The sequence below is a fragment of the Myodes glareolus genome, chromosome 1 (genome assembly GCF_982192425.1).
Source record: "Myodes glareolus chromosome 1, mMyoGla1.1, whole genome shotgun sequence".
NCBI lineage: Eukaryota > Metazoa > Chordata > Mammalia > Rodentia > Cricetidae > Myodes > Myodes glareolus.
In genome coordinates this window covers 88,573,265-88,599,631 of record NC_142026.1, presented here as the reverse complement: position 1 = coordinate 88,599,631, position 26,367 = coordinate 88,573,265, and the positions used below count along the sequence as shown (strand labels likewise).

The following is a 26,367-nucleotide window of genomic DNA, read 5'->3' as shown; positions in this document are numbered from 1 at the left end:
TAGATATATTTCAGATAGACATTCATATCTTTCAAAGACCACAGGACATGGCATTTAATGTTTTAATAACTTAGGACTTTTCATGACAATGAGACACGTCTGCTCCTGGCAGCACCAATCTACTTCAAGAGGAAGATGGGCATCAAAGAGGCTCCTTATGGAGTTTGATAGCCATTTTGGGCAAGAAACTGTTCTTGCCTGGACTGTTATATAAACTGGACACAGAGAACCCGCAGAGAGAGGACTGCTGAACTTGCCTAAAGGTGAGATGATCTTTCGGGGTTCCTGATTCATGAAAGAGTCTGCGAGACATTCTGCAGGACATAGCAGATAGTGACTGAACTGTCTTTGAAATTTCCTGCTTCATGGAAATGTCTCTGGATATTATGGGCCTGAAGGCTGAAGATGGGTGCCCCAACGATACAGAGGAACTTTGGGTGACTGTTCAGGCAGCGAGATGTCTCTGTCATTTCTAGAGTTTTGGAAGTTGCTTACTTCTTGTTTACTTAGGCAATATATCCTTCTGGAGTCTTTGATGGAGTTAAAGAATGGATAGTCATAGTTATAGTTTTTCATTATTATGATAAAGATATAGTTATAAATATTGTGACTGTAATTCTTGCTTGATAACTGTTTTGTTATGTGTAATTTTACTATGTTAAAATGAAAGCCTTTCTTTTTTGTTTAAACAGAAAAAGGGGAAATGATGGAGGAGGGTTATCTGTCTATTGTGTTATTTTCATTGGTCAATAAAGAGACTGCCTTGGCCCCTTGATAGGACAGAAAATTAGGTAGGCGGAGTAAACAGAACAAAATGCTGGGAAGAGGGCTATGAGCCAGAAGCCATGGAGCCAGCCACCAGGTCAGACATACTGAATCTTTCCCGGTAAGCCACACCTCATGGTGTGATACAGATTATTAGAAATGGGTTAATATCAAGATATGAGAGTTAGTCAGTAACTAACTCTCTAGAGATAATGGGCCAGGCAGTGCTTAAATGAATACAATTTGTATGTTGTTATTTCTGGGACTAAGCTAGCCGTGCGGGAGCCGGGTGAGGCGAAAAGCAGGCCTGCCCACAGCTCCTTTCTACATTCACAGGACCTGGAAGTGAACCCACTCCTATTATTTGTTATATGGACATAGTATCAAACTGCCTTTAAATTCTAACCTACAGGTTAGTGCAGTTCTCAGACTCCATTAGGGCCCAGTGGATGATGGTTAATGAAGAAACAACATCAAAGAATAAGTTACCGTGGAATGCTCACCACTCTTTAAAAGAACATCTATATCAAACCCCTACCTTAAGGCTTCAGAACCAATGCAGACAGGGGGGAAGAGAGATTGTAGAGAACCTAAACAAAATCATGTCTTCTGGACACAATGAGACAGCTCCACAGGAACCCACAGAAGCTGTGGATGGGTGATGGCTTCCGGAAAGGAAGGGCAGTCTCTGGGCAGGTATGGCTCCTGCTGTGTCAGCCTCACTCCAGGGGATGAACTCACGCCCAGGAGTATATGAGCAAAGTGAAGTTGATGGATATTAAAGAAAATAAAAATATAAAAGTTGTGGGTTCTGGGTGGAGGGAATAGACCTGGGAGGGTTGGAGGGATATGATCAAAATACATTGTTTGCAATTCTCAAAGAACTAATAAAATATTTTAATGTACAAAAATGATTCATAATATAGAGAACTCCTAGAAATTTGTTAAAAAGGAAATGTCTATAGGTGATAAAGATCTTACACAAAGGGCACAAATTAAAAGGTATTTCTGGACTGCTAACTGTGAACCACGCCTACAGCCTTCTCATCCTAAAGATAACAGCAATCAACAGTTCTTAAAACAGAAAAAGACAATTATTTATAGATCAAATCACTTTTCTTTTGGTTACTTTCCTGCCAATCAGCAAGTAATGCAGGGAAAGCTTCTTCAGATTCTAGAAGCATGTAGATCTTTTAGAGGTCACTGATTCAGTCCTTACCATTATAGGGTGTGTGTGTGTGTAGAATGTGGTATGTGCATATAGGTGTATGTACACATATGTGGAGGTCAGATAAAGATGTCAGGTGTCCTGCTCTATTATTCCACCTTATTCCTTTGAGACCGGGACATTCATAGAATCTGGACCTATGCTAACGGCCAGCAAGCCCCCGTGACCCTCCTATTTCTGACTGTAATATTGCTAGGGTTGGCGTATACACACAGCTCATCCAATTTACATGGTGCTTGTACAGTGAGCACTCGTGTCCACTGAGCCATCTCAAAGCCCACGGGATCTTTGAATGATCACTACTGTGGGATTCGCTTATACACTAATTCTTTTCTTAGGCATCTGTGAATAGGGCTGAATGAATCTCCATGGTTTCATTAAGGAACATGATGAATGGAACCAGGGTTCTTTCCTGTTTCTGATAGTTACTTGCTATATAATCTTAGCCACATCACTCTCTTTCTCTTATTCCTAAAAGTCATCAAGTATTATGTAGTTATAGAGTGGTAGGAACAGCCATGATAGAGGCCTTTACCACCCTTTCCTGGGTGTTTCCTCAGAACTGAGTTCTTACAAATACAGTCTCTAGCATCAAGTCTTCCCTCCTTCCCTGCAATGATTTCCCCCTCCGCCCCCGTGTTTGTCCAATCTTCCCAACTCTTCTCAGCAACTGCCAAGTTTTCACGCCCTCTAAGAAGCAAGACAATCACTTCTGGAGGTCCATACCTGTAATTGCAGGTGGCAAAGGCAGAAGAGTTTAAGTTTAAGGGCAGGTTGGGCAATGGGCCAGATCCTGCCTCAAAAAAAAATGCAAAAAAATATAAAAATTATATTCTTTACAGTTTTAGAAATGTTAACTTTACACTACATTTTCATGGCTCTATTCTTATAGAATAACAGATAACCTGTATTATTTTGTAGACAGGTAGCATAATGGTTTAGGAGCAGGCCTTCTTGTAGATGAATCATGTGGCATCCTAACAAAGTTTCTAAGATGTCTCCTCCATCTATCAAATAGGAATCATAAGATTACCTACTTATTTCAAAGTACTATATCTAGTGAATTACACACGATGTAGCTGAGTAGAGCGTGGTACTTTTTGTTTTCTTTTGTTTTTTCGAGACAGTGTTTCTCTGTAGCATTGAAGTCTGTCCTGGAACTCACTCTGTAGACCAGACTGGCCTCGAACTCACAGAGATCCACCTGTCTCTGCCTCCTGAGTGCTGGGATTAAAGGTGAGCACCACCACTGCCTGGTGAGGTTGGTATTTTTAAAACAAATGTTCCAGAACATTTTAGTTATTATAATGGGCAGTAAACATCTGCGATCTAAATATCCCAAATCTGAAAGCTTTGAGTATCATATTTATGGTCAAAATGGTTTTTTATCAGGGATATTAAACTGGTAAAGTCAGTACACACATTCTAAAAATCTAAAGCATCAAAATATGAGTTCCCAAGTACTTCAGATAAAGAAGACCAAGTCTAGGCTGGGGAGGTGGCTCATTTGGTAAGTACCTGGGGTGTAAGCATAAGGACTTGAGTTTAGATCCCCAGCACCCATAGAAAAAGTTGAATGTGGTGGCAGGCATAATCCTAGAGAATGATTGTATATGTGCAAACAACAATGCCTGCGAGCAGAGACTCGGGTCCTCAGAGCTCACTGGCCAGTCCATCTAGACAATCACTGAGCTAGCGAGGTGGAAGAGATGGAGGAAGATGCCTGACATCAAGTGTTGGCTTACACACACACACACACACACACACACACACACACACACACACACACAGAATTCTTACTCAACCTACATTACCCAAAATTGCTTATGCCCAATACTGAGTAAATAAAAAATCACAGATGTACCTAATGATACTGAGAGACTACAAAATAGGAAAATCCCAGTGAACTCTCAAAACTTAAGTTATCCACTCCCCCTCCACCCCTTTTTGTTTTGAGACAGGTCTCACTCTGTAGCCTAGCTCCTTGGAATTTGCTATGTAAACCAGGTTGGCCACCTGCCCCTGCCTCCCAAGTGCTGGGATTATTGGTGTGAATCAGCACGCCCAGCTAGGACCATTCTTTTTACTATTATATCAGACCTACACTCCGTCTCCCGTGGGTGATTTCTAAGCGGCACAGGAGACGACTTTTCATGAAACAGAATGCTCAATTCCCACACTTACCTGTCATCATTTTTATGGCTACACACAAACCCAAGCTTTACACCTAATGCCTTCCCCAGCTCCCATTTCCTTCTCTTTTCAGCATGAGAATCAAACCCAGGCTTGTTGGCACATGCTGCAGCACCAAGCTAAGTCTGCAGTCCCTAGGCCATCTGTTCTTAAGTGACAGTATCACTTTTGGGTATGTTCTGATTTATTCGGGTTTTTTGTTTGTTTGTTGTGTCTGCACAGACATCACTTTTTAAAAATTAAAAAATTATGAACTACTTTAATTTTTTTCAATTTTAACAATGCATTAACATCTAAACATCCTACAGGTACCTAAAACTTATGTCCGGAGTGTACATGTAACCTTCCTTCTAGAAGCTCACTTCAATTTAAGGTAGGCGGAAGTTGTTCAAGTCATTCCCATTGCAGCTAGACAGTGGTGTCTGAATAACTCAGCACGGTTGTTACAATACCGCTCCCCTTGGTACTGACAGGGCCACGCTTTTCACTTCAGTTCTTAGAGCAAGCCCTCAGAGCTTGAACTGCCCCGGCATTTGACTCGTCTATCTGAGATAAACAAGTGTTCTGGAGGGCTGAAGTCGTCTGCTGGTGGAGAGAGGCCCTGACAGGTCATCTGTGCAGACACCATAAGCCTGCACTAGTTTTCAGGCAGAGCTGTGGGCGCGGCTGCTGAGGTCTGTGGAATGGAGTTTGCTGTTGCTTAGCACTGACGGCAAAGGGCAAAGCCCAATTATTATTATTATTTTTTGTCCAGTTGGGAATGGAAGCTTAAGTTGATCAAAGTTCAATTTATTTAAAATATACCCACAGCCAGGCAGTGGTGGTGCACGCTTTTAATCCCAGCACTTGGGAGGCAGAGGCAGGAGGATCTCTGAGTTTGAGACCAGCCTGATCTACACAAGCTAGTTCCAGGACAGGTACCAAAAACTACAAAGAAACCCTATCTCAAAAGTAAAAAAATAAAAATAAAATATACCCACAAAAAGATATTATTCTAATTCTGCATTCATTTCCAATGTACCTCCTTTACTTACCCAGCCAGGCCAAATGCTGAAATGCTGAGGGCCTGCTAATGTCTATCTAACAGCAAAATCTCACAGTCTACTAGAAAAGACCCTGTGAGCTGGGTGTGGTGGTGCATGCACATCTGTAACCCCAGTGCCCGGGAGACGGAAGTAGAAGAATCACAAGACTGAGGCCAGCACTACAACACAGGTGAGTTCTAGCCAGCACGAGATAACGGGAGATCCCATCTCTAAAACAAACAACAAAAACTACCAGGCGTCTGTAATCCCTGTTTCTTGAGAGACTGAGGTGAAGTCTATCACTTGAGTTCAGGATTCAAGCTCAGCCTTAACAACAGAGTGAAAACAGTGTCTTAAAAACAAACAAACAAACAAAAAGCCTTATGAATTGGGCATCATGGTGCATACTTTTTAATCCCAGCACTTGGAGGCAGAGACAGGCAGATCTCCATGGGTTCAAGGACAGCCTGGTCTATACAATGAGTTTCAGGCCAGACAAGATAGAAAGGAAGAAAAAGCCACCATGAAGCCCTGTTCAGAGGAAGCTATTATTACAGGTCACTGCTCCCAGGAGTCTCGCATTCCACACAGGGACTATTTCATGTCAACATAATTCACTTCATATAAAAGTGTCTTTGCTGGGTAGTGGTGGCACACGCCTTTAATCCTAGCACTCGGAAGGCAGAGGCAGAAGGATCTTTGGGCTCAAGTCCAGCCTGGGCTACAGAGTGTCCAGGACAGCAGGGCTCCCCCGCCTCAAAAAAATCAGTGTGTCATTTTCAGTTTTCAGTCCCTAAAATGCCTAACACATGCCAAACCGCTAGGAGCTGGAAAAGGAAAAGAAAGAGGTCAGTGTTGATGGCAGAAGCCAATGCAATGCCCGTCACCCTGGGCCCCTGAACTTGGTATAAATTATTACCAGGTAAGTTGGTATTCCACAAAAGGTAAGGTGGGATCTGCAAAGCTGCTTTTATCACAGGAGTTAGCCAAATCTGCTGGTCCAGTCCAGACCAGCCAAGGCCAATAGATCAAGGCCTCTTTTATTTACCGTGACCAACTTTTATCCTTCAGTGAAGTTTCTCCTGGGCATAGTGGTACAGACTTTCATTTCAGTACTTGAAGAGCTGAGACAAGAAAATAAGGCCAAGTGGGGAGACACAGTGAGTTCAAGATCAGCCTGAAGCTACTGGTCCCACCTCAAAACAGAGCAAAGCAAAGCAACACTCCGCCCTGCCACCCCAGAGGGGAACTTGCTATCCAGGTTAATAAAGTACAAAGAAAGGTTATAAAACAGCAAAGCTAAGAAGAGGCATGCACCATGGTACATTCAATTATAGACAATATTTTTTGTATATGAATACTGCTACAGTTTCTCATAATTAAATTATATATTAGCCTGTGAGACTTCACTGTGCTAGCTCAGACATTAGAGTATGCCCAGAAAGGGACTTGACAGTCAATTAATTATTTACATACTCTTCTTTTAAAAAATAATAAATGCTCATTCTACAGAACTTGGAGATTACACTAGAAAATAAAAATCAACATAAAATTTACCAATTTGGTATTATTCTGGTCATAGTAAGTTCCAGGACAGCCAGGACTATGTAGAGAGACCCTGTCTTAAGAAACAAAAACAAACAAATAAAAACTAACATTTTTATATTAGCTCAGTCTTATCATTTAAACCAAAGTTGAGATTGAAAACATGTTCTTGTAAGTTGCTTTTTATTTAATGTAACATAATAAATGGTTACATGTACATTATTTGATTAAAGTATAATTTTTAAAGAGCATATAAATATTTATGCAAGTTATTTTCTCATTAAGATATATTTAACCAATTATAATGTTAGGTATGTGACAATTTTAATGCTTTTAATACTGTCAATGCCTGAAACTGTTTCAAAGTAAAGCATTATTAGAGCCTTTTAGGACTTAGCCAAAGGTCTTAATTGTTGCTGTGTCCTATGACTGGTTCTCTCACAAAAATACTCTATTTTAGAAAAATTTCTCTAAGTTCTTCTTCTCAAATGCTTTTGGAAACTACAACTGAGTAAAATTAGAATCTATAAAAACATTAAAGTAGAAATGAGGGGCTGAGGCAGCGCTCAGCAGTTAAGAGCATTGGCTGCTCTTGAAGACTGTGGAAGACATCCCTGGCTCGTCAGTTTATCTCAATAGCTCGGCCAGGAGCTCCCTCCCTCCAGCAAAGCTTCCTGCGGTCTACCTTGTCTGGAGAATGGCCCTGGGTGGGCCTGGGCTGCTGACCTTATCTAAAAGCTACCACTCACCAGCTGCCTGGCTCATCTTTAGCTTGACCCTCGGCACGGACCCCTGCTGAGAAGGCCTGTGCTAGGGGCTCTGCTATAGGACTCTACTGCCATATACTAAGTCTTGTGTTAGGAGCATGCTCCCAGGCTCCCCAATCCTCTATATTCCTTATACTCTGGAACAAAATTCAGCTGATTCACTGAAATCTGTCTCCTGGAGGGTTGACTCCGTTTGCACTCATGGGCGTCCAAAGCTTTCTGTTGCCCCATCTGCCCCAGAGGGAATGAAGACCCTCCACAAAGACCAGTGCCCACATAGTGGTTCACAACCATCTGTAACTTCAGTTCCAGGAAATCCAGTACCCTCTGTAGCTTCTGTGAACACTGCATGCATGTGGTACACAGATTTAGAAACAAGCTAAATACCCATGCACATCAAGGAAAAATATTAAAAAAATAAGTAGGAATGAAGCTTCTAGGTTAATAGCAGCTTGATTCTTTCATGTTCTATGACTCAAGATTGTTGCTTCCAGCTAGCTTTCCAAGTGCAGGAAGGTGCTACACACATTACTAGAAGAGAAAAGTAATTATCAGTCAGACCCAGCTGTGAACCCTGAGAGCTACAACACTGACGGGCCTGGGAAGACATGGGCACTGCATGAACATCAGTAGGATAACCAACCACTTTCTGGCTGGTTTGCACCATGATCCAAGAGCCTTTGGCGAGACAGGCCATAGGCCCTAGGGAAAAACCTACTACTATTCTTTTGCTAAATGTATAAGTATTAATGCAACTCTCAATGACTTATTGTCATATCTATACTGCATCTCTCAATCCTCGCCTGAGGAGCTTCTATTTGCAGTAGACAGTGTTTAAGACCGACACCCACAACTGGCCAAAGTGCTGAGAACAAGAGTCTGCCAAATGTTCAGCTCTAAATGGAACATAGATCTGCACCCCCTCCTCTTAAGGCTCAAGGATCACTGTGGGGGGGCAGCAAGAGTGTAAGAACCAAAGACAATGGCTGACTACAGGGAAGTAGTGTCTTTTGAGCACAGCCGGACAGCTACACATGTAAGTTCACAGGAGCTGCAACAGCATGTACAAGGCTTGTATAAGCCCAAGACATGGCAAACTCAACATGGAGATTGGAATCGGCATAAAAGCCCACACTAAGCGTGGAGCTGCTGGGAACTGTAAACTTCTAGGGGAGGGAGAAACAGTTTTCTCTAAGAGTCCCTGGTAGGTAGAACACACACCAGTGGAAGATCACATATCCAAGAACATATGGGCAGCACAAATTAGTCTTGACAGCTTGAAAAAATAAAAAACAGAGCTGGGCCTGGTAGTGCACACCTTTAATCTTAGCACTGGTGAGGCAGAGGCAAATGGATCTCTGTGAGTCTGAGGGCAGCCTGGTCTACAGAGTGAGTTCCAGAATAGCCAGGGCTACATAGAGGAAACCCTGCCTCAAAAATACGTAAGTCAGATAAGGAAGGAAGGAAGGGAGGGAGGGAAGGAGGGAGGGAGGGAGGAAGGAAGGAAGGGAGGGAGGGAGGGAGGGAGGGAAAGAGAGAGGGAAGGAGGAAGGATGGAAAGAAGGAAAGAAGGAAGGAGGACACAAAGTTGAGTGGGTAGGGAGGGGGAGGTAGATCTGGGAAGAGCTGGGGGTGGTAAATATCATCAAAACACATTTTATGAAACTCTCAGTAGACTAATAAACAGTATATGAAACAATAAAAAGTTTATTTTTGTATACTAAAACAAACTGTAAAAATGCCAACCAGACCTTGAAAAGTATAATCATATACAGTGTCTACACATTACATTTGACTTACAATCTTAAAAATGCAGTCACTATCACCAAAGTAATTGCTTTCACACATAGGGAAACAGAGGAAATGCCTAGCAGGTCTGGTGAAAGCTGCTAAGGGCAATGTCATCTCTGATCTGCAGGCATCATATGTGCTATCTGTCCTGACAGTTCACTGCTGGGTTAGTCTGAATAAGAACGGCCCCCATAAGCTCATATATTTGAATGGTTAAGTCACCAGGGAGTGGAACTATTTCACAGAATTAGAAGGATTAGGAGGTGTGGTCTTGTTGGAGGAAGTGTGTCACTGGGAGTGAGTTTTTGAGATCTCTCTCCTCCTGTGCATTAGGATATAGTTCTCAACACCATGTGTGCCACCATGCTATCATCTCTGCACTCTGAAACTTTAAGCACACCCCCAATTAAATGCTTTCTTTATAAGAGTTGCCTTGGTCATGGTGTTTCTTCATAGCAAAAAAGCAGCGATTAAGACAACCAATTTTTATAAATCAGAGAGAATCCAATATCCTCTGTGATAAAACAAAACAGAAAACATTATCAAGGGGGCTCTAAGATTTAGAGCACTTGTTGCTCTTGCAGAGGATTTGTGGCTGATAACCGTCCATTCTAGTTTCAGGGGGTCCAAAGCCCTCTTCTGCCCTCTGAGGACAACAGGAACACATGTGGTACGTGTACATACAAACATTCAGGCAAAACATTCATACATCTAAAATAAATGTGTAAATCTAAAAAATTAATCACCAAAGTTTTTTTCTCAAAATGTTATACTTTATACTAATTTATTTTCCTAAAATAATATATTGAAGGCAAAATTTAATAAGTTTTTATCCCCCAAGTGGCAGTAGTGGGTCAACTATTATAGCTGCTCATAGCACATGTACGCCAGCTTAAGTTCAACATTTTCCCATTCTAAGAGTACACAAACAGGAATATTTATGGTAAGGTATAACTCAATTTGTAATTTTTCCAAAGAAAACAAACATAACTATTAGAATTATTTTCCTACAAGCAGACCTACTGCAGAGATCACAACAGAGAAGGAAACATAAAATACTTTTAAAATGACTGTCTGGAGTAAACTCTGTTCTCTCCACTAAAGAAAAAACACATATACATATATATCACAAATATTTCCTTCCCTCTTCCCATCCAATAATGCCCCTCTATTTCTTGTAACAATGAACAAAATTACTAACAGATAGTTATTGAAGTTACTGATTTATAACTTTTATGAAGTCAATTGTCTTTATTGCATATATCAATTACAATTTACCTCACTTAATTAATGCTATTAATAAAATAGTATTATTTTAGCAATGGCTGTACAATTTACTCTCCTTTACAGTTCTTTAAAAGCAAGAACTACATCTTACTCATTAATCAACCATTTACTGGACTTCTTAGTAGTTGTTCAATAAGTTTTATTTATTTACTCATTTTATTTGTTTATTTATTTTGAGACAAGGTTTATGTAGCCTTGGCTGACCTGGATCTCAAATTCACAGAGATCCCTACCTCTGGCTCCTGAGTACTGGAGTTAAAGGTGTTTGCCACCATGCTTGGTGCATTTGTTATTTTTAATTCAACTACTATAGTAAAAATATATAAAACAAAATATGCTTAAGTCTAAAACTTCCCCAACATTGATTACTACATTACATTACTAAATATCTCATATTTAACAGCTCTGAAATTAGGCTTTACCTTTAAATTATACTTGGCAGCATTTACCCCTTATTTTGTAAACTATAAAATAATTTTGTGATTTACAATCTCCGACTTCTTATATTTAATGAATAAAATCTTTGCAAAAACACAAATAAAGCATTTTTCTGGGGGCTCGCGAGACACCTCAGCAGTTAGGAGTACCCACGTGAAGGCTAACGGCCACTGTGACTCCAGCTTCAAGGGATCAATGTCCTTCCGGCCTTCATGGTTTCCAGGCACACATGTGGTGCACATACACATATTCAGGCAAACACGCATACATACAAAATTTTAAAGTGAACATTTTCCTGGGCCAGTGAAATGGCTCATCAGGCAAAGGGACCTGCCACCAACCTGGAGGACCTAAGTTCGATCCCTGAGGTCCACATGGAGAGAAAGGACCCCTGCAATTGTCCTCTGACCTCCACAGATGGTCCTGGAGTGGGAGGGATCTACACTCCTCTTAGGTTTCTGTTGCTACGATAAAAGACTGACCAGAAACCAATTTGGAGAAGAAAGGGTTTATTTCATCTTTCATGTACATGCAACGGTTCATCATTGAGGGAAGTCAGGGCAGGAACTCAAGGCAGGAATCTGGAGGCAGGAGCTGATGCACAGGCCATGAAGGGGTGTTGCTTATTGCTCACTCAGTTTGCTTTCTTATAGACTCCAGGACCACCTACCTAGGGGCAGCACTACCCACCGAGGCCAGGTCTTTCCACAGCCATCATTTATCAAGGAAATGACCCAGACATGCCAACAGCTCAGTCTGATGGGGGCATTTCCTCAGTAGAGGCTCTTTCTTCCCAAATTAATTTGTGTCACACTGTCAAAAACTAACAGCCCAAAGGCAATATTATATATATATATATATATATATATATATATATATATATATATATATATATATATATACCAGCAGTCTTCATTTATACTGTCTATTCTCTAAGAAAGAAATTAGGAAAAAATTCTATTCAGAAGAATTCCCCCAAAATCAAGTAGCCCTCTACAATGAAAATTTCAAGATACTGAAAAAGGAAGTCAGGGCTGAAAAGGTGGCTCAGAAGAGCACTGGTTGTTCTTCCAGAGGTTCTGAGTTCACTTCCCAAAAACCATATCCATCTATAGTGAGAATTTGTGTCCTCTTATGGCATACAGGCATATGTTCAGGGAGAATACTGCATATACAATAAATAAATAATCTTTAAAATAAAGGAAAAATGAAGTCACTGAACATATTAGACAATGGAAAATCATTTCATGTTCCTGGATGGGCAAAATTAATACTATGAAAATGTCTAAACTACTAAAATTAAGGTACCTATAAAATTTTCCATGCCACATTTTACAGGTTTAGAAAAAAAAAATACAAGAATTTGTATAAAACCACAAAAGACCACAAACAGACAAAGCAATCATAAGGATTAAGATCAATACTGGAGGGGGGATGGAGAGATGGCTCAGAAGTTAAGAGCATTGCCTGCTCTTCCAAAGGTCCTGAGTTCAATTCCCAGCAACCACATTGCTGGGTGGCTCACAACCATCTGTAATGAGGCCTGGTGCCCTCTTCTGGACTGAAGAAAGAATATTGTATACATAATAAGAAAATAAATAAATATGAAAAAAAAGATCAATACTGGAGGAATTACAACACCCAACCTCAAATTATAGTATAGAGCCATAGTGACAAAGACAGCCTGGTACTTCCATAAAAGCAGACAAGAAGACCAGTGTATGGAACAGAGGAAACAAAACAGCAGGGCCCTGTCCACTTAATTTTTGACAAAGGCGGCAAAAGTATGCACTGGAAAAAAAGATAGCTTATTGAACAAATGGTTCTGGTAAAACTGGAATTTTACCTGCAGAAGAATGAAGTTACATTCTTATCTTTTACCTTGTTCAAAAATCAACTCAAAATGGATCAAAGACTTTAATTTAAAACCTGAAGAGAACCCGGGGATGCCCTTTGAGATATTGGGATAGCTAAGAACGTTTTAAACAGACAGCAACAGCACAGGAACGGATCCCAAGTAGCAGCAAGTGGGGCTACATGAAAATAAAGTTTCTGTTCAGCAAAGGAAACAGTGAGCAGAGTTAACAGACAGCGCACAGGATGGAGAAAGCTCTTACCAGCTACACTCCGGACAAAGAACTAATATCCAGGGTTTGCAAGTAAATAAAATTGCCAATCAATAACATGAATTTAATTTAATTACCAATTAAAACATGAATGTAAAAAAAAGAAAAGAAAAGAAAAAGGAAGCAACTCAACTTACCAGGAAGACGCAAATAAAAACAGCAATAAGTGGTTCGCAAATATTTAGGAGGGTGAGGTAGGAACTTAGGTGGAGCTTAGGGATTCAGAGGTCAGCCTCCTTATTATCAACATTAAGAAAGTAACATTTAGAAGAGCACTGCTCACGAATTAGATTGTCAGGAAGTCTCAGAAAGAAGACTGCTGAGGCTAAGTTCTGGGACGGCGCAGGGAGATAGGCAATCCCATCACCCCAGGAACTGGTAGGTAAACTCAGTAGGAAGTCAATTTTATAAAGCCTGTAAGAACTTGTGGGTTTGTCAAGTAGAATATGATTTTGGAGAGCAATTTGAAACTGTGATAGGGATGCTATGAATGCCATCTGATGCCACAATCCCAGTTTTCAGTGTTTATGCATGAACTCTGAAACAAGGATACATCCTCACAAGAGATCTGTATAATGACAGCCACTGTAGTTCTGCTTGCGATTAAAATACATACATGCATACATACATATTGATCAGAACTTGGAAAATAAATTGTTATCTATTCATATAATGAAACGTTACACAGCTTCTAAAACTAAAAACCAATAGAGCCACAATAGCAACAACATAGACAAACTCTGGAGCCCTTGCTGAGCAGAGAGAAAAGCAAGTTAGAAAACAATGGCTATCCTAAGCTATCCTCTGAAATCGTTAGACAACAACATTCACAATGCCAAGGACACTCGGAAAATGCGTGCAATGCTCCCTTTTCATTGGGAAAAATGACACAAACCAAGGGAGTCAACAACCGACACTGTTCACTGCGGACGGTAGACAGTTCATACTACTGCTGGTATTTTTAAAGTTTTGTTTGGATATTTATGTGTGTATTCACATATGAGTTAATTTGTCTACATAATACAGGCTTGGTTCAAATTCAGATCTTCTTGCTTCAACTTCTTGAGGGCTGAGATTACAGGCAAGTAACACCATGCCCAGTATTTCATATTTTTTATTCATATAAAATTCAATCTTACCTCTCTATATAAGGGTAAACATGTAGGTAAAAAAGCAATAAAAAAATAAGAATAAAGCCAGCAGTAAGACAGATTTGTAAAAAATCTGTCATAAATTCTATGTATATGCTGTAGTTGGTAAATACATCTCTCCAGAAAGGCAAAGTGAAGACAGATTTAACAATTTCTGTTTTCAAAAATTCTATCTATTAACATATGCCAGAAACAGGAAATTTAGATATACATTCAAAGACACTAATTTGGAAACACCAAAGACACACACACACACACACACACACACACACACACACAAAATGAGAAACATATGGTTGTGAATATGGTTTATTAGTTTATCCCTGTAGAAGGAAATCACATAAGAGAGGACAGAGTTGGGGCTAGTGCCTATGATGGCGCCCTGAAAGGAACATTTTGAATGATTCTGAAATCTATGAACTCAATACTACTAAGGAATTAAAAGAAGCTTTGATAAAACTTTAAAATCTAAAATTTCAAACTCTAAGAGTAAAGCTTTATGATTCATGTCTATAACACGTGTACATGTACACACACACACACACACACACACACAGCTTGGCTGACATTGACAAGACAGTTTTCAGTAATTCGAAAGAGGAAAGACCAAGGAAACACTTTGAGGCAAAACTTTGTTCCTTAGGCAACATGGGGAGGCTACAGGTAGATTGTTTCAAACTTCCAGGACAAAGCAGGGAAACAGAAAACACAGCAGCCTGGAATAAGATGACCGGAAAATTGTAGTTCTCACTGAACGAGTGCCTCACTAACCCTGACTGACAGCACACAGCCACCTGCAGTTAGCAGCAGATGACAGACAGGTGCCCTGACAGGAACTCTGATTCCTGCCCCCAGTGTTCCAGATACACTCGACGCTGATCTCAGGCCTCTTTGCTGAGAATGGCAGGCAATACAGCCGTGAGGGGTTGGTAAACTGGGGCTTTACTTTGCCTTTTGTTTTTAGTTTCATTGTTTGGTGACCTAAATAATAATTTCAGACCCAGTAGAAACTTTAATAAATAAATAAAAGCACAAAAATTTTATTTTATCAATAATTCAGCTCAAGTAAATCACAGACCTTCATTTAAAACACTAACCTTTAAAACCTGTAGAAGGTAACAGAAAATCTAATTGATCTTAGGTATGGCGATACATTCTAGATACACTAAAAGCACAATGTATGAAACATAACATTTTCAAGCTGGATTTGATTAAGATTTAAAACCCTTTTACAAAGGACAGCCTTAAGAACATGAAAAAATAGACAGAGAAAAATGTTTGCAAGGATAGGCTCCCACTACACAAGAACTCTAAACAACACACAGCCCAGTGAAAACGCAAGCAAGGGTCTTCAGACACCTGCCAGAGAAGACACGTGGGTGGAGACCAGCACAGCGAACAAACGCCCCAGAGCCGGCGGGGAATGGCTGACTTAAGATACCTGTCCTGACAAGGATGGGGAGCAACAGACCCTCTGCTGAGGACAAGGACAACCCAGAGTCACTGTATGGGCCGCCGTGAGCTGAGAACTTCTGTCTGACTGACCGATCAACAACACTTTTACTCTTACTCACCATGTATTTTAAGAGAAATGAGCTCTTGAAACAAGAGAAGAATCATTGAGTTACCACGATGGCCAGTTTGCCCAGCACAAGGAGGTCCCATCTGCTATGACATGCTATGACATGCTATGATATGCTATGACATGCTATGACATGCTATGATATGCTATGCGGTGACACCTGAGGTAGTGTGACACCGAGCCAGCCTGCTTTTGTTTCCTTGCTGACACTCCAGCCACTTTATAAAAGATCCAGCTCTGCCATGCTCAGTACTGCAGTATTTTACCTCCTCATGAATCACAAATAAAAGCTAGCTAATTTCTCTAAACTTGTTGAAAATTTATCTTTTGACATACGGGGAAGGGACAGAAATCACTATACAGTTAATTCTTAAGCAACACAGGGGTGAGGGGCACCAAACCCCACGTCATATAACCTCTGTCTCCCCCAACACACTGCTAGCTGTTGGCGAGAAGCTCAATGGCCTCAATAGGCAACTTCTCACGTAACACTCATTTTGTCAGCTATGTAGTATGCTGTAGGACACAATGTAGAAACACAAGGGAACACTTCTGAAATGTTAGATTTTGGACAATTTCATATATGTGTGCAATGCATTGTAAATGTATTTCCTCCCTCCCTCTCCTACTTTTGTGTCTCCTGTTCTATCAAGAGGTCGCTTTTCACCGTGAAATAGATTTACTAGAAAGACTGACTGTTCCTATGCAAATCATTCATGTCATAAAGAATACTGCCAGCAGGGCCTCCCACTCCTGGGTTCAAGAGACCCTCCTGCCTCCCAAGTAGCTGGGATCGCACGTGTGCTGGATGGGCTTGGCTGCCCCAAACAGTGTCAGTGGCTATTCCCAGCCACAGTCTCAACACAGTTAGCCTGATAGAGCTCAGGCTGATCTCTGCCGAGCCAGGTCACAGCCAACCCGAACAACTAAACATGTGTCTCACAATGAGGAAAGCGTGAGGGCTGGGGATCTAGTACTCGGTAGCAGAGGGCTTACATAGAACGTTGAGACCCTAGGATTAATCCCCAGTATCACAAAACAAAATAAAAATCAAAACCAAACCATGCTCTGGGCTAGAGCCAAACAGCAGCATGCACAAGGCCATGGGTTCAAAGCCTGGTACATCCATCCACACCCAGATACACTTACACAAACACACACATGCACATAAACACAAATACACATGTCAAACGCATACACAGAGACACACAGAAATGCCAGTAACAGTCCAAAGTATGTTGTTCTGCCAGACCTTATGGTGTATTCAGGATGAGGCTGGAGGACCTCAAACAAGGCCAACCTAAGTTGTGCATCAAGCCCTGACTCAAGCAAACACGCATTAAGAACTTGTCATTCAAGAACCAACTACATAGCGAACCAGTGTGTGTGTGTGTGTGTGTGTGTGTACGCAAAACCTGCTCAAAGACAAAGGCCAGAACTAGACTGCAATATGGATGTGTATGAACAAAGGGCTCCTTCCACTAAAGAAGAATGGAAGCCAAGAAGAAGCAACTCAAAAGGCCAGGAGAAGCAGCAAAAGAGCTACCATGGAGGCTTCTCACAGCTTAAGAGTATCAAGTGACCACATTATACACCTCATTTGTCTTGTTGATTCTAAGTTCCCAGGCAACGTGAGAGTTTCTCGTGTAAATTTCCTACAGGAAGGAAGGACAATCTAGCAGGAAAATCAATATGCCATTTACTTGGCACGCATTTCAATATGTTAATAAATTATCATCCTGATAAATTTACCAGTCCCACATTAATGCATGTGTGTGTGTGTGTGTGTGTGTGTGTGTGTGTGTACCTTACAATTCCTGTATATTGGCAAAGACTGTGTTTCTAAGCCCATAAGAGTTAGGAGCCTTGTTTTTTGTTATTGCTGTTTTTAGCAATGAATTTCACTGTTTTAATTCAATTTCATCAATGAATTTCATAACGAACATCCCTGTTTGAGGCATCTTGAACCTGAGTTTTTCCTGACTAGTGCACAATTCTGTTCAAGTGACCACATCTTTTCACACACAGAATCCTGTGCCTGCTCTGAGAGGTTGCTCGGAAAATGCAAGCTTCAAGCAGTCCTTTAGCCTAAGCCTCTCACTTAGGAAGGACTATCGGTGAGCGCAATATGAGCTGCTCCTACCATCCTTCCTGCTTTGTTTTTCTTTTTGTAGTGTTGGAGACCGAACCCAGGGCTAAGCCAGCACTGAGCTAAACCCCTACCCTACTTTCCAGTTGGAAAAGGCATGCAGGGCCATATTTTTAAAAATTAATAAAACTCTATTTCATCAGGGTGAGCACATTTCTTAGCAGTCAGTTTTACTCTCCTTTAGACAGGGTCTCCTGCAGCCCAAACTGGCCTTGAACTTAATACTTAACAGTATTAAGTGATCACATTATATACCTCATTTCTCTTATTGATACTAAGTTCCAAGGAAACATGATAGTTTCTCATGTAAATTTCCTACAGGAAGGAAAAAAACCTAGCAGGAAAACCAATATGCCATTTATTTTGCAGGTATTTCAAAGTATGTTACTAAATTATCAGGTTTTGCATGAGGTACAAAATGACATGGAACTCCTACTCCAGTTCCCAAGTGCTGAGATTACAGATGTGTACCACAACACCAGGCTAGCTTCGCCCTTTTCAGAACTGCTTTCTCAGAGAAATGACGAATTTCTGAACCCAGCTTCCATGTGTCTCCCTACAGTCTAACCTCACGTCAGTCCCTTTACCTCTGTGCCCTAGCATCCTCCTTTCAGAAGGACTTCTTTTAAAAAAGGGGGCTGGGTGGGCATAGAATCACAAGGAAACTTCCATCCATATATATATATATATATATATGATTTATTAGAGTGGCTCACAGGCTGTGGTCCAGCTAGTCAACAATGGCCGTCTCTCAATAGGAAGTCCAGGAACCCCATAGTCGTTCAGTCCACGAGGATGGCTGTCTCAGCTGCTCTTCAGTGTGTACCACAGGAATCCCAAAGAAGCAGGCTCTGATGCCAGAGAAGGAAGGCCTCAGCAGCAGGACAGATGAACTTGCCAGTGAGAAGGAGGGCAAGCAGGCGAAATGCAGAAGCTTCTTTCTTCCCTGTCTTTATACAGGCTGCTAGGAGAAGGTGTGGCCCAAATTTAGGGTGTCTTCCGACCTCAAACAATCCAATCAACTAAAAATCCCCACAGGTGCATCCGGTCGCTGGTTTTCAGTTAATTCCAGATGCAGTCAAGTTAACAACCAAGAACGGCCATCACAGAGCCTTTGCTCTTAGCAAAGGGACCACCGCTCACCACTGACACTTGTGCTAGCTTTTACCGTGTTTTAGAGCCTCTCCCAGAGACTTTGGAGCTTGTTATTCTGATTACAACCATCCTAAACTGTTTCCCGGGTTTCTGGGCAGGCCAGCTGTGGCGGCGTCAGGCCAGCGGCTGGATGGTATTTAAAACTGGTATTACAATGCTGCAGGACTCAGTAAACTATGGTAACGAGCGATGGTGACACAGTAGAAAAGGGTGAAATTGTGCAAGACGCTGGAAGAGGAGGATGAATTCTACTGTGAACTGCCCCTAGAAGAGGTCACTAGGAAAGAGAGAAGAACGGACGAGGAAGGGATCTTGAAGCTGCATCTGTGGATGCACTTGGTCTTGGTAGTTTTATGAAGTTGGTTCCACTGAATCACAGTTTAAGAATTATTTGATCTGCAGATGTCTTAATAGATAGCTCATAGAATATACAGTTTTCTAAAATGCTTTCATTACACTGTCTTTCATCCATCAGCCACCTCGTTTTTTTCATGAGCAATATGTAGTACTTTGGAAAGTACTGGGATAAAGTGTTTTTGTCCACTGGTGCGATGCTTACTCAGACCTTGCCCTTCTCCCACAACGAGGTCTTGCTAAGTACTCAATCTGGTCTCGAACTCCTGATCCTCCTGTGTCAGCTTCCAGAGTGCTGGGATAACAAACAAGGGTCAGCGCACGCAACAACAGCAAGCATTTGTTGAGTCTGTGCTGGGAACCCAGCAACCTACGCGAACCAGACCCTGTCGCTGTTCTCAGGTGCTCGGCCTTTACCGGGGCCAGGTGCCAATCAAACTATGGAAAACATAAGTGAATACTGCATTTGCAACACAACAGCCAAGAAAGATACGTGCTGCAATAAAAGTAAATTTATTTGTTTATTTCCCTAATTAGGGACAAGAAATAGTTGAGCTGAGCTCTTCAAAGGAAGATGAGTCAAAGACACATGATGAGGCCATCTGAACAAAGAAAGCAGTGACCGGGATTTTGTCTCTTTTCAACACGGCCAATGACCTCCTCAAACAACAAAGCTACAATGGAAAAACCTTAAGTTATCTTTATTTTCAACTCTGGAATAGAGCAACACTTCATTCCATAAACTAAGCCAAGTGTTTCAGTGGGCTGCAGAGAAGGGAACTTTACAGCTAGAGAGACTGACCACTGAGCAGAAACAGCGAAAGCAGACTGGTCATTTCAAAGTTACTTTCTGCCAAAGGTCGGGGCAGAGAGACAGAGCAAAAGGAAGTAACTGTAACATCAGATTAGTTCATGTTATTATTTGGAAACACTAAGCATGTAGGGCTGGAAGCCCAGGGAACAGCTAATTTGGGAAATTCCATTCTCTCTCATCCTCCTGACTTCTCAGGCCAGGTAACTACTTAGTTTCAGTTTGGATATGTGGAACATTATGGCACACTGTGGCAAGATTGGCCATTTTGATTTTATTTTTTTCTTTTTGTCTGATCTGGGGGTAGGGTGTGGGGCAGCACAACAGCTCGAGTCCAAAGCAATGGCTTCCTATAACCTGTATTTAATAATCTCCACAATGATAAATGTAATGGTCAACTAGTCCTCATGTCAATGGTCCTAGAACATTTAACATAATCATTCCAACTCTCTCTTCATTTTGCTTCTAGGACAACACATCAAGGGCTTCCCCTCTAGGCCGGCTGTTCCTTCCGATCACACCTGCTGGTGACTTCAAATATGCTGAACTCCAGGAGTGTGCCTCCTTGGTCGAAATCAACAACCACTGCTGTAGTAATTCCTGCAGCCAGTAGCCTTTAAGTTACCCGCCCACTTGGGCGGGGCCTCATATACATATGTGCTGATGTAAAGTGTGGGTCTGTTCTCTCTCTCTTCTGGCTGTGGCATTTGGTTGCTGTTCCCTATTCGAGCAAAGCATTGTGATCTGTGAGTCTACCCCTAAATAAATATCCCTCTATTATATTCAATTCTGAACTAGTGCGGGATTTCTTTTAAGCGTCCTTCTTCAAACCATTATCAAACACTACAAGAAACCTAACACTGTATCTACAGCTAGGTCTTCCTCATTTCCCTCCCATATCCCAAGGCAAGTAGCCTGTCTACTGACCTCTGCCCTCTCCCAAATACAAGTGTGCACACTTTTCCATGACAGCAATGGCAATTCCCTCTTTTTGTTTTACTGCTTTGTTTCCTGTGAAACAAGATCTCAGCATGTCACCCAGGCTTCCTTCAAACTCCTGCCTTCACCTCCCCAGTAAAAGATGGCAGATATACACCGCTTGGGACAATCTCAAAGGGCTTATTTTCAATTTGTTTTGTAACACAGGTTCCTCTGAACCAGTCCTTCAACATCCCCTCTGCCCACCCCTTCTGTCTATCCTTAAAGTTTAGACCGAAGTAAGCCTCACCTAAACGATGACCATAACCAGTCCTTCCACATCCCCGCTGCCCATTCCTCCTGTCTATCCTTAATGTTTAACTGAAGTCAGCCCCTCCTAAACAACGTTAACTACTGGGTGATCTTTAGAGCCTACAATAGTTAGTGACTTCAGCAATTCCCTACTTTATTTCTACTACAAATAGGATCTGTTGCTTCATCAACTATTTCAAAGCATATAAATTAACTTGCAGAAAAGTAACTGGAAAAATCTGCAAACGAAACAAAGCAAAACAAAAACAGAGCTGGGCGGTGGTGGCGCACACCTTTAATCCCAGCACTCAGGAGGCAGAGGTAGGCTGATCTCTGTGAGTTCGAGGCCAGCCTGGTCTACAAGAGCTAGCAACAAGACAGTTAGGGCTGATACACAGAGAAACCCTGTCTTGAAAAACAACAAACAAACAAACAGAAAACAAAACAAACAAACAAACAAACAAATACCACCCTGAAAAAGAAAAACATGGCCCCAGAAGGCCAATTGTGATGTCCTGGAGAACAAAAGGTTTTTAGATGAGCTAATACAAAGGTGGTTTAGAAAATTAAGTCCATCCAGAAAAAGGCACAGAAAACTCACATACACACCCCACCCCACCCCAATGCAGACTTTTCCTGCCCACTGTCGTATCCTCCCCCCTCCCCCCCCGCAACCCCATAACAAAGCCCTTTAGGACCCCCTCAAGTCTTGAGCCTAAAAGGTTCCTCTACCATCTCAATACTGCAGGTCTTTGAATATGGGGAAATCCAGCCTGCAAGCTCATCAAACAACTGTCCTGGGGTGGCAGACAACCAGCTTGTATGATCCAGAAAAAATTCCTCCTCAGACAGAAAAAGGAACCTCCCCACCCACAACCAAGCACTCTTCATTCCTTGCCAATTGGTTGCTATCATTTCACACGCTATGTGTTCTACATCACTTATTTCCTGTCTCTTCTTAGAACCCAGGCTCTATGACAGTAGGGGTATACTGTGCTCGGTGATGTGCTATTGATGAAGGCACTCAGCAGATTCTAGTTGGCTGAAGCCTCAGTGCTGTTCTTTTGGTCTTTGTCTCCCTTGGGGTGACGACTTCCAAGGCCTGGCTAAATGTTTCTCTAGCCATAATATTAAACAGAGTCACAACTGTGTATTTACACATTAGTTTTCTAATAAGATGAGGGCGTATCTTTGTCACTGTTGTACATACTCAAGGCCCGATGAGTTTTTTCATTTTCGTTATGTTTGTTGACTTAGTTTATGTATGACTGTACTGTTGGTGTATGCAGGCCTATGCACCTCGTGTATGACTGGTGTCTACTGAGGTCAGAAGATCCTCGGGAACTGGAGTTATGAATGGTTGTGAGAGGCCACGTGGGAGCTGAAAATCGAACCCAGGTCCTCTTTAAGAACAAGTGTTCTAAACTGCTGAGCCGTCTCCCTTGTCCCTGGTTAATATTTTATGAATAACTTTACAGACAATTAAAATCTAATCCGATTACCGGGTTATTAAAAACCTTCCAATCCTGAGTTTTCTCAAGTATAATGATATCAAAACATCTTTAGAGAAATAACATAATTTGGGAGGTTTTTATACATACAGAACCTTTCAAAGCTCGTTAGACTTCAAACCTAAAAACACTACGAGTTCTTTCAGTCTCACACAAAACGGACTTGCTTTCAAAGCTCTTCTTCGGATTCTATTTGACAGAGGAAATACAGCCCAAAACGGATGGATCCCTGTAAGAGCAAAGGTGCAATTGCCCTGCATAGGGATCCCTAATCCAGCACTAATTCACATGAAAGAGGCCAGCGGAAAAGCAGCGTGGAGCCTTCCCAGTTTGTCTGGCTTTAGGGTGCTCCTCAAGTTATCTACCAAAATGTGCTGGGCACCTGCACCTCTCTCCCCGCCAAGCCACTAGGGAAAGGGCCTGGATTGAAAGGCAGCAATCCCAGATGGCTGCGGCTCCTTAATTTCAGAGGAAATGGAGGAAGGAAAAACATTTTCAATGAACAGGTCACAGCCAAGCCTACCAAGCTTACCAGAAGGACGTTCCCAGTTAACCCTGGCCTCCTGAACCGTTGGTTCGCCTGCAGCGACCTGAAGTGTTGCGGTGGTATCTGGGGGTTGTAGCTTCTGTCGCAACCAGCCGGGGTCGGTAGCATTACAACTACATTTCCCAAAAGCCAACGCAAAAACGCCCTGCCCACTGACTCTGGGGTCTGGCGGTCACAATTTTTTAGATTAATCTTTAACTATATCCCATCATATCAGGGATACCATCAAGCACTTTATTTGTTGTGGTTTTCTTGTGCGAGAAACATCTCCGGACATTTGTACTCCTTACTTTTCCTTCTCTTTCTTCAGGCCAGCGCCATCAAACGTCGGGAACGGAAATCGCCGCGGAAGGCGCATGCGCCCCGCCGGGGCTCGCGCACGCGCAGCAGCCAGCATGGGTTGGCGGCGCGCGGTGGACTCGGGGTGCGGAGGTGCTCTGCCCGAGGGCGGGGCTCTTCCCAATGGCTGCCTTCGCGGGTCGCGTGTGCTTGGGCGGAGAGGCAGGCAGGGGGCAGGAGCGGCTCCCGGCGGTCCCGGGCGGGGACAGGGGAGGGGCTGGGGGTGAGGACCCCGTCTCCCCTCCCTGCTCCCGCCCTCTGGGCCGAGCCCCACCGACGGGGCTGGGCGAAGGGGCGGGCTCTGTGCCTCCGGCCCTGTGCTTCGGCAGCGCGGCCCGGTGCCCGAGGACTGCTGGGTCGTGGGGTGCCCTCCGGCGTGGCGGCGGTGGGCGAGAACAGAGGGGTAGGAGAAGCAGCGGTGTATCCCGGGGCACGGGAGCCGGCAGGGTCGGGGACGCCGCCCTCCTTCGCCGCTGACACGGTGACCGGTGGACGCTACGGTCCCCGGAGCGGAGGAGCCTCGGGCCCCAGCAGCTAGGGGTGAGGGTCCGTCGCCAACCCCGCCGGCGCCCGCCCGCCCGCTGCCCTGCCGGGGCTCTAGGAGGAGCCGAGGGGGGCGGAGACTGGTGTCGGAGGAGGGGCGGGGTGGGAACGCTGTAGAAGCGTCCGCTGCACAGACAAAAACCCCGAATGGCTGGAGAGCCTTCTACTGTTACCAGCCTTGTGGGGCCAAGCACGGATTTGACAGCTCCACAACGTGAGGATATCCGCTGACCCTGCGACACAGGGAACACTTCCCCGTGACTCCCTGCCCAGCTAACCGGCTCTGTAAGATTGCAACTTTCCAACTTTGTTTTTTTCAATCTCTGTCCAGAAGACTGCCCCTTGGTGTAGGAGAGGGTGCAAGGGCGATCTGCCTTGCGGATCTATCTGAAAGCATCAACTTAAGAGGCACGTGTGGTTCCCAATGCCACCCAGACGCTTGTTTTCGTGACGACTGGATTTCTCTGACTTTTCTTCTCTTACGTTTCTCGGTTTAAAACAAGACAAACTGCTTTGGGGGAATGCTGAGAGGCATCTGAAGGCTGCGAAAGGAAAGCTCCCGATTGTCATGGCTGAAGGCGAGAATGAAGTGAGGTGGGATGGACTGTGCAGTCGAGACCCGACTGCGAGGGAGACAGCGCTGGAAAACATTAGGCAGGTCGTTTTGAGAAAAACCGAGTACCTTCGTTCAGTGAAAGAGACGCTTTTTCGACCTCCGGACGGGCTTTCGAATGCTGTTTCTCTGGATGGGATGAATAAGCTCCTTGCTCATCTGCTCATGCTTTCTAAGCGGTGTCCCTTTAAAGACGTGAGAGAGAGAAGTGGGTTCATTCTGAGGAGCGTCGAGGTAAGAGCCTTATTAGAATAACTAGACGGTGACATTGAACTCGCAGCTATTCCCGTCGCTCTTGCTTCCAACGGGCAAACGGGTTATTGTGTGAGCTCTTCACTAGGCGTCGGAGGGTTCCGTAAAACACTGAATGTTGGCCCCACATTCAGCAGTGTAAACTGAAAACGGTTTTCAAAAAGAGATAAATGAGAGTTGTTTTTATGGTGTTTTAGGCAGAAATGGCCTTGCTGGTGGAAATAATATGTATGAAAGGTATAGTTAATTATGTCAAGTCTTTGTATTTCTTTTTGTTTGTTGCCAAGTGTAACCAGTGTACTTTTAACATTGTTTCAGTGTCCTGTGTGGAAAGTTTCTCATTGAAAGCCTCTAAAGTAAGAAATTGATATTAAATGTGTCATATTTATTCAAGGTAGCTCGCAGATGGCAGACTAATTTTCTCTGGCTCTTCACAACAAAGGCAGATTGTTTAGACATTTTCATTTCCTAAATGCATCCTAAAGCAGACCTAGAAAATAATAATAAAAGCCAACCCAAGTCATAAGGAAGTCAACATGTTCAGGTTGCAAAGTTGGACCCGAAGTCAGGTGTGTAGTAGCTTAAGCTCAGTACCCTCAGGAGGTTGAGGCAGAAATAATACTGTCAGAAGTTCGAGACCAGCCTGGCCACATGGTATATGAGTACCAGTTCAGTACATGGCTATATGGCAAGACCCTGCCTGAAAAAGAAAAAAGAAAAGTTGGACCCAGGTAAGGCATTTGCTATAAATACAGGGTTGTTCAGTTATTTTCTGTTCCCCCAAATTGTTTCTTTTGTCTTCTCACACTCAAATTTGTAAGTGAAATGCTATAATCTCCTGTCATTTTTCTACTCTCTTTATCCTGTTTTATCAGGAGGTGTGTTAGAATTTGAAGGAGTGGGAGACATGTTTGTAGATATGAAGTGATGGTGATTAAGTGATTGTGGATTACGATATGGCAGTT

At 42.8% G+C, this 26,367-nt stretch overlaps 2 protein-coding genes across 7 annotated transcripts in view; one reads left to right on the top strand and one right to left on the bottom strand.

Moving 5' to 3' along the window:
* The window catches only part of Cep57l1 (centrosomal protein 57 like 1), a 59,881-nt gene extending 35,848 nt beyond the window's left edge, over positions 1 to 24,033 (bottom strand). Inside the window, exons 1-2 of one of the 5 annotated variants that reach the window (XM_048425286.3) lie at positions 23,641 to 23,773; positions 6,769 to 6,833 (exon numbers count right to left, since the gene is read on the bottom strand). Coding sequence is in view for 2 of the 5 variants with exons in the window: in XM_048425280.3 (XP_048281237.3) it covers positions 23,641 to 23,763 (123 nt within the window). In the remaining 3 variants the exon portion in view is untranslated. Of the gene's footprint in view, positions 1 to 6,768; positions 6,834 to 23,640 lie in introns of all 5 variants that reach the window. The other 4 variants (XM_048425285.3, XM_048425280.3, XM_048425281.3 and 1 more) reach the window with 4 other exon arrangements.
* A 521-nt stretch (positions 24,034 to 24,554) lies between these two features.
* The window catches only part of Sesn1 (sestrin 1), a 97,503-nt gene continuing 95,690 nt past the window's right edge, over positions 24,555 to 26,367 (top strand). For both annotated transcript variants that reach the window (XM_085690749.2, XM_048425279.3), the window contains exon 1: positions 24,555 to 25,384. In XM_085690749.2, coding sequence (XP_085546875.1) covers positions 25,106 to 25,384 — 279 coding nt within the window. In that variant the 5' untranslated portion in view covers positions 24,555 to 25,105. The remainder of the gene's footprint in view (positions 25,385 to 26,367) is intronic.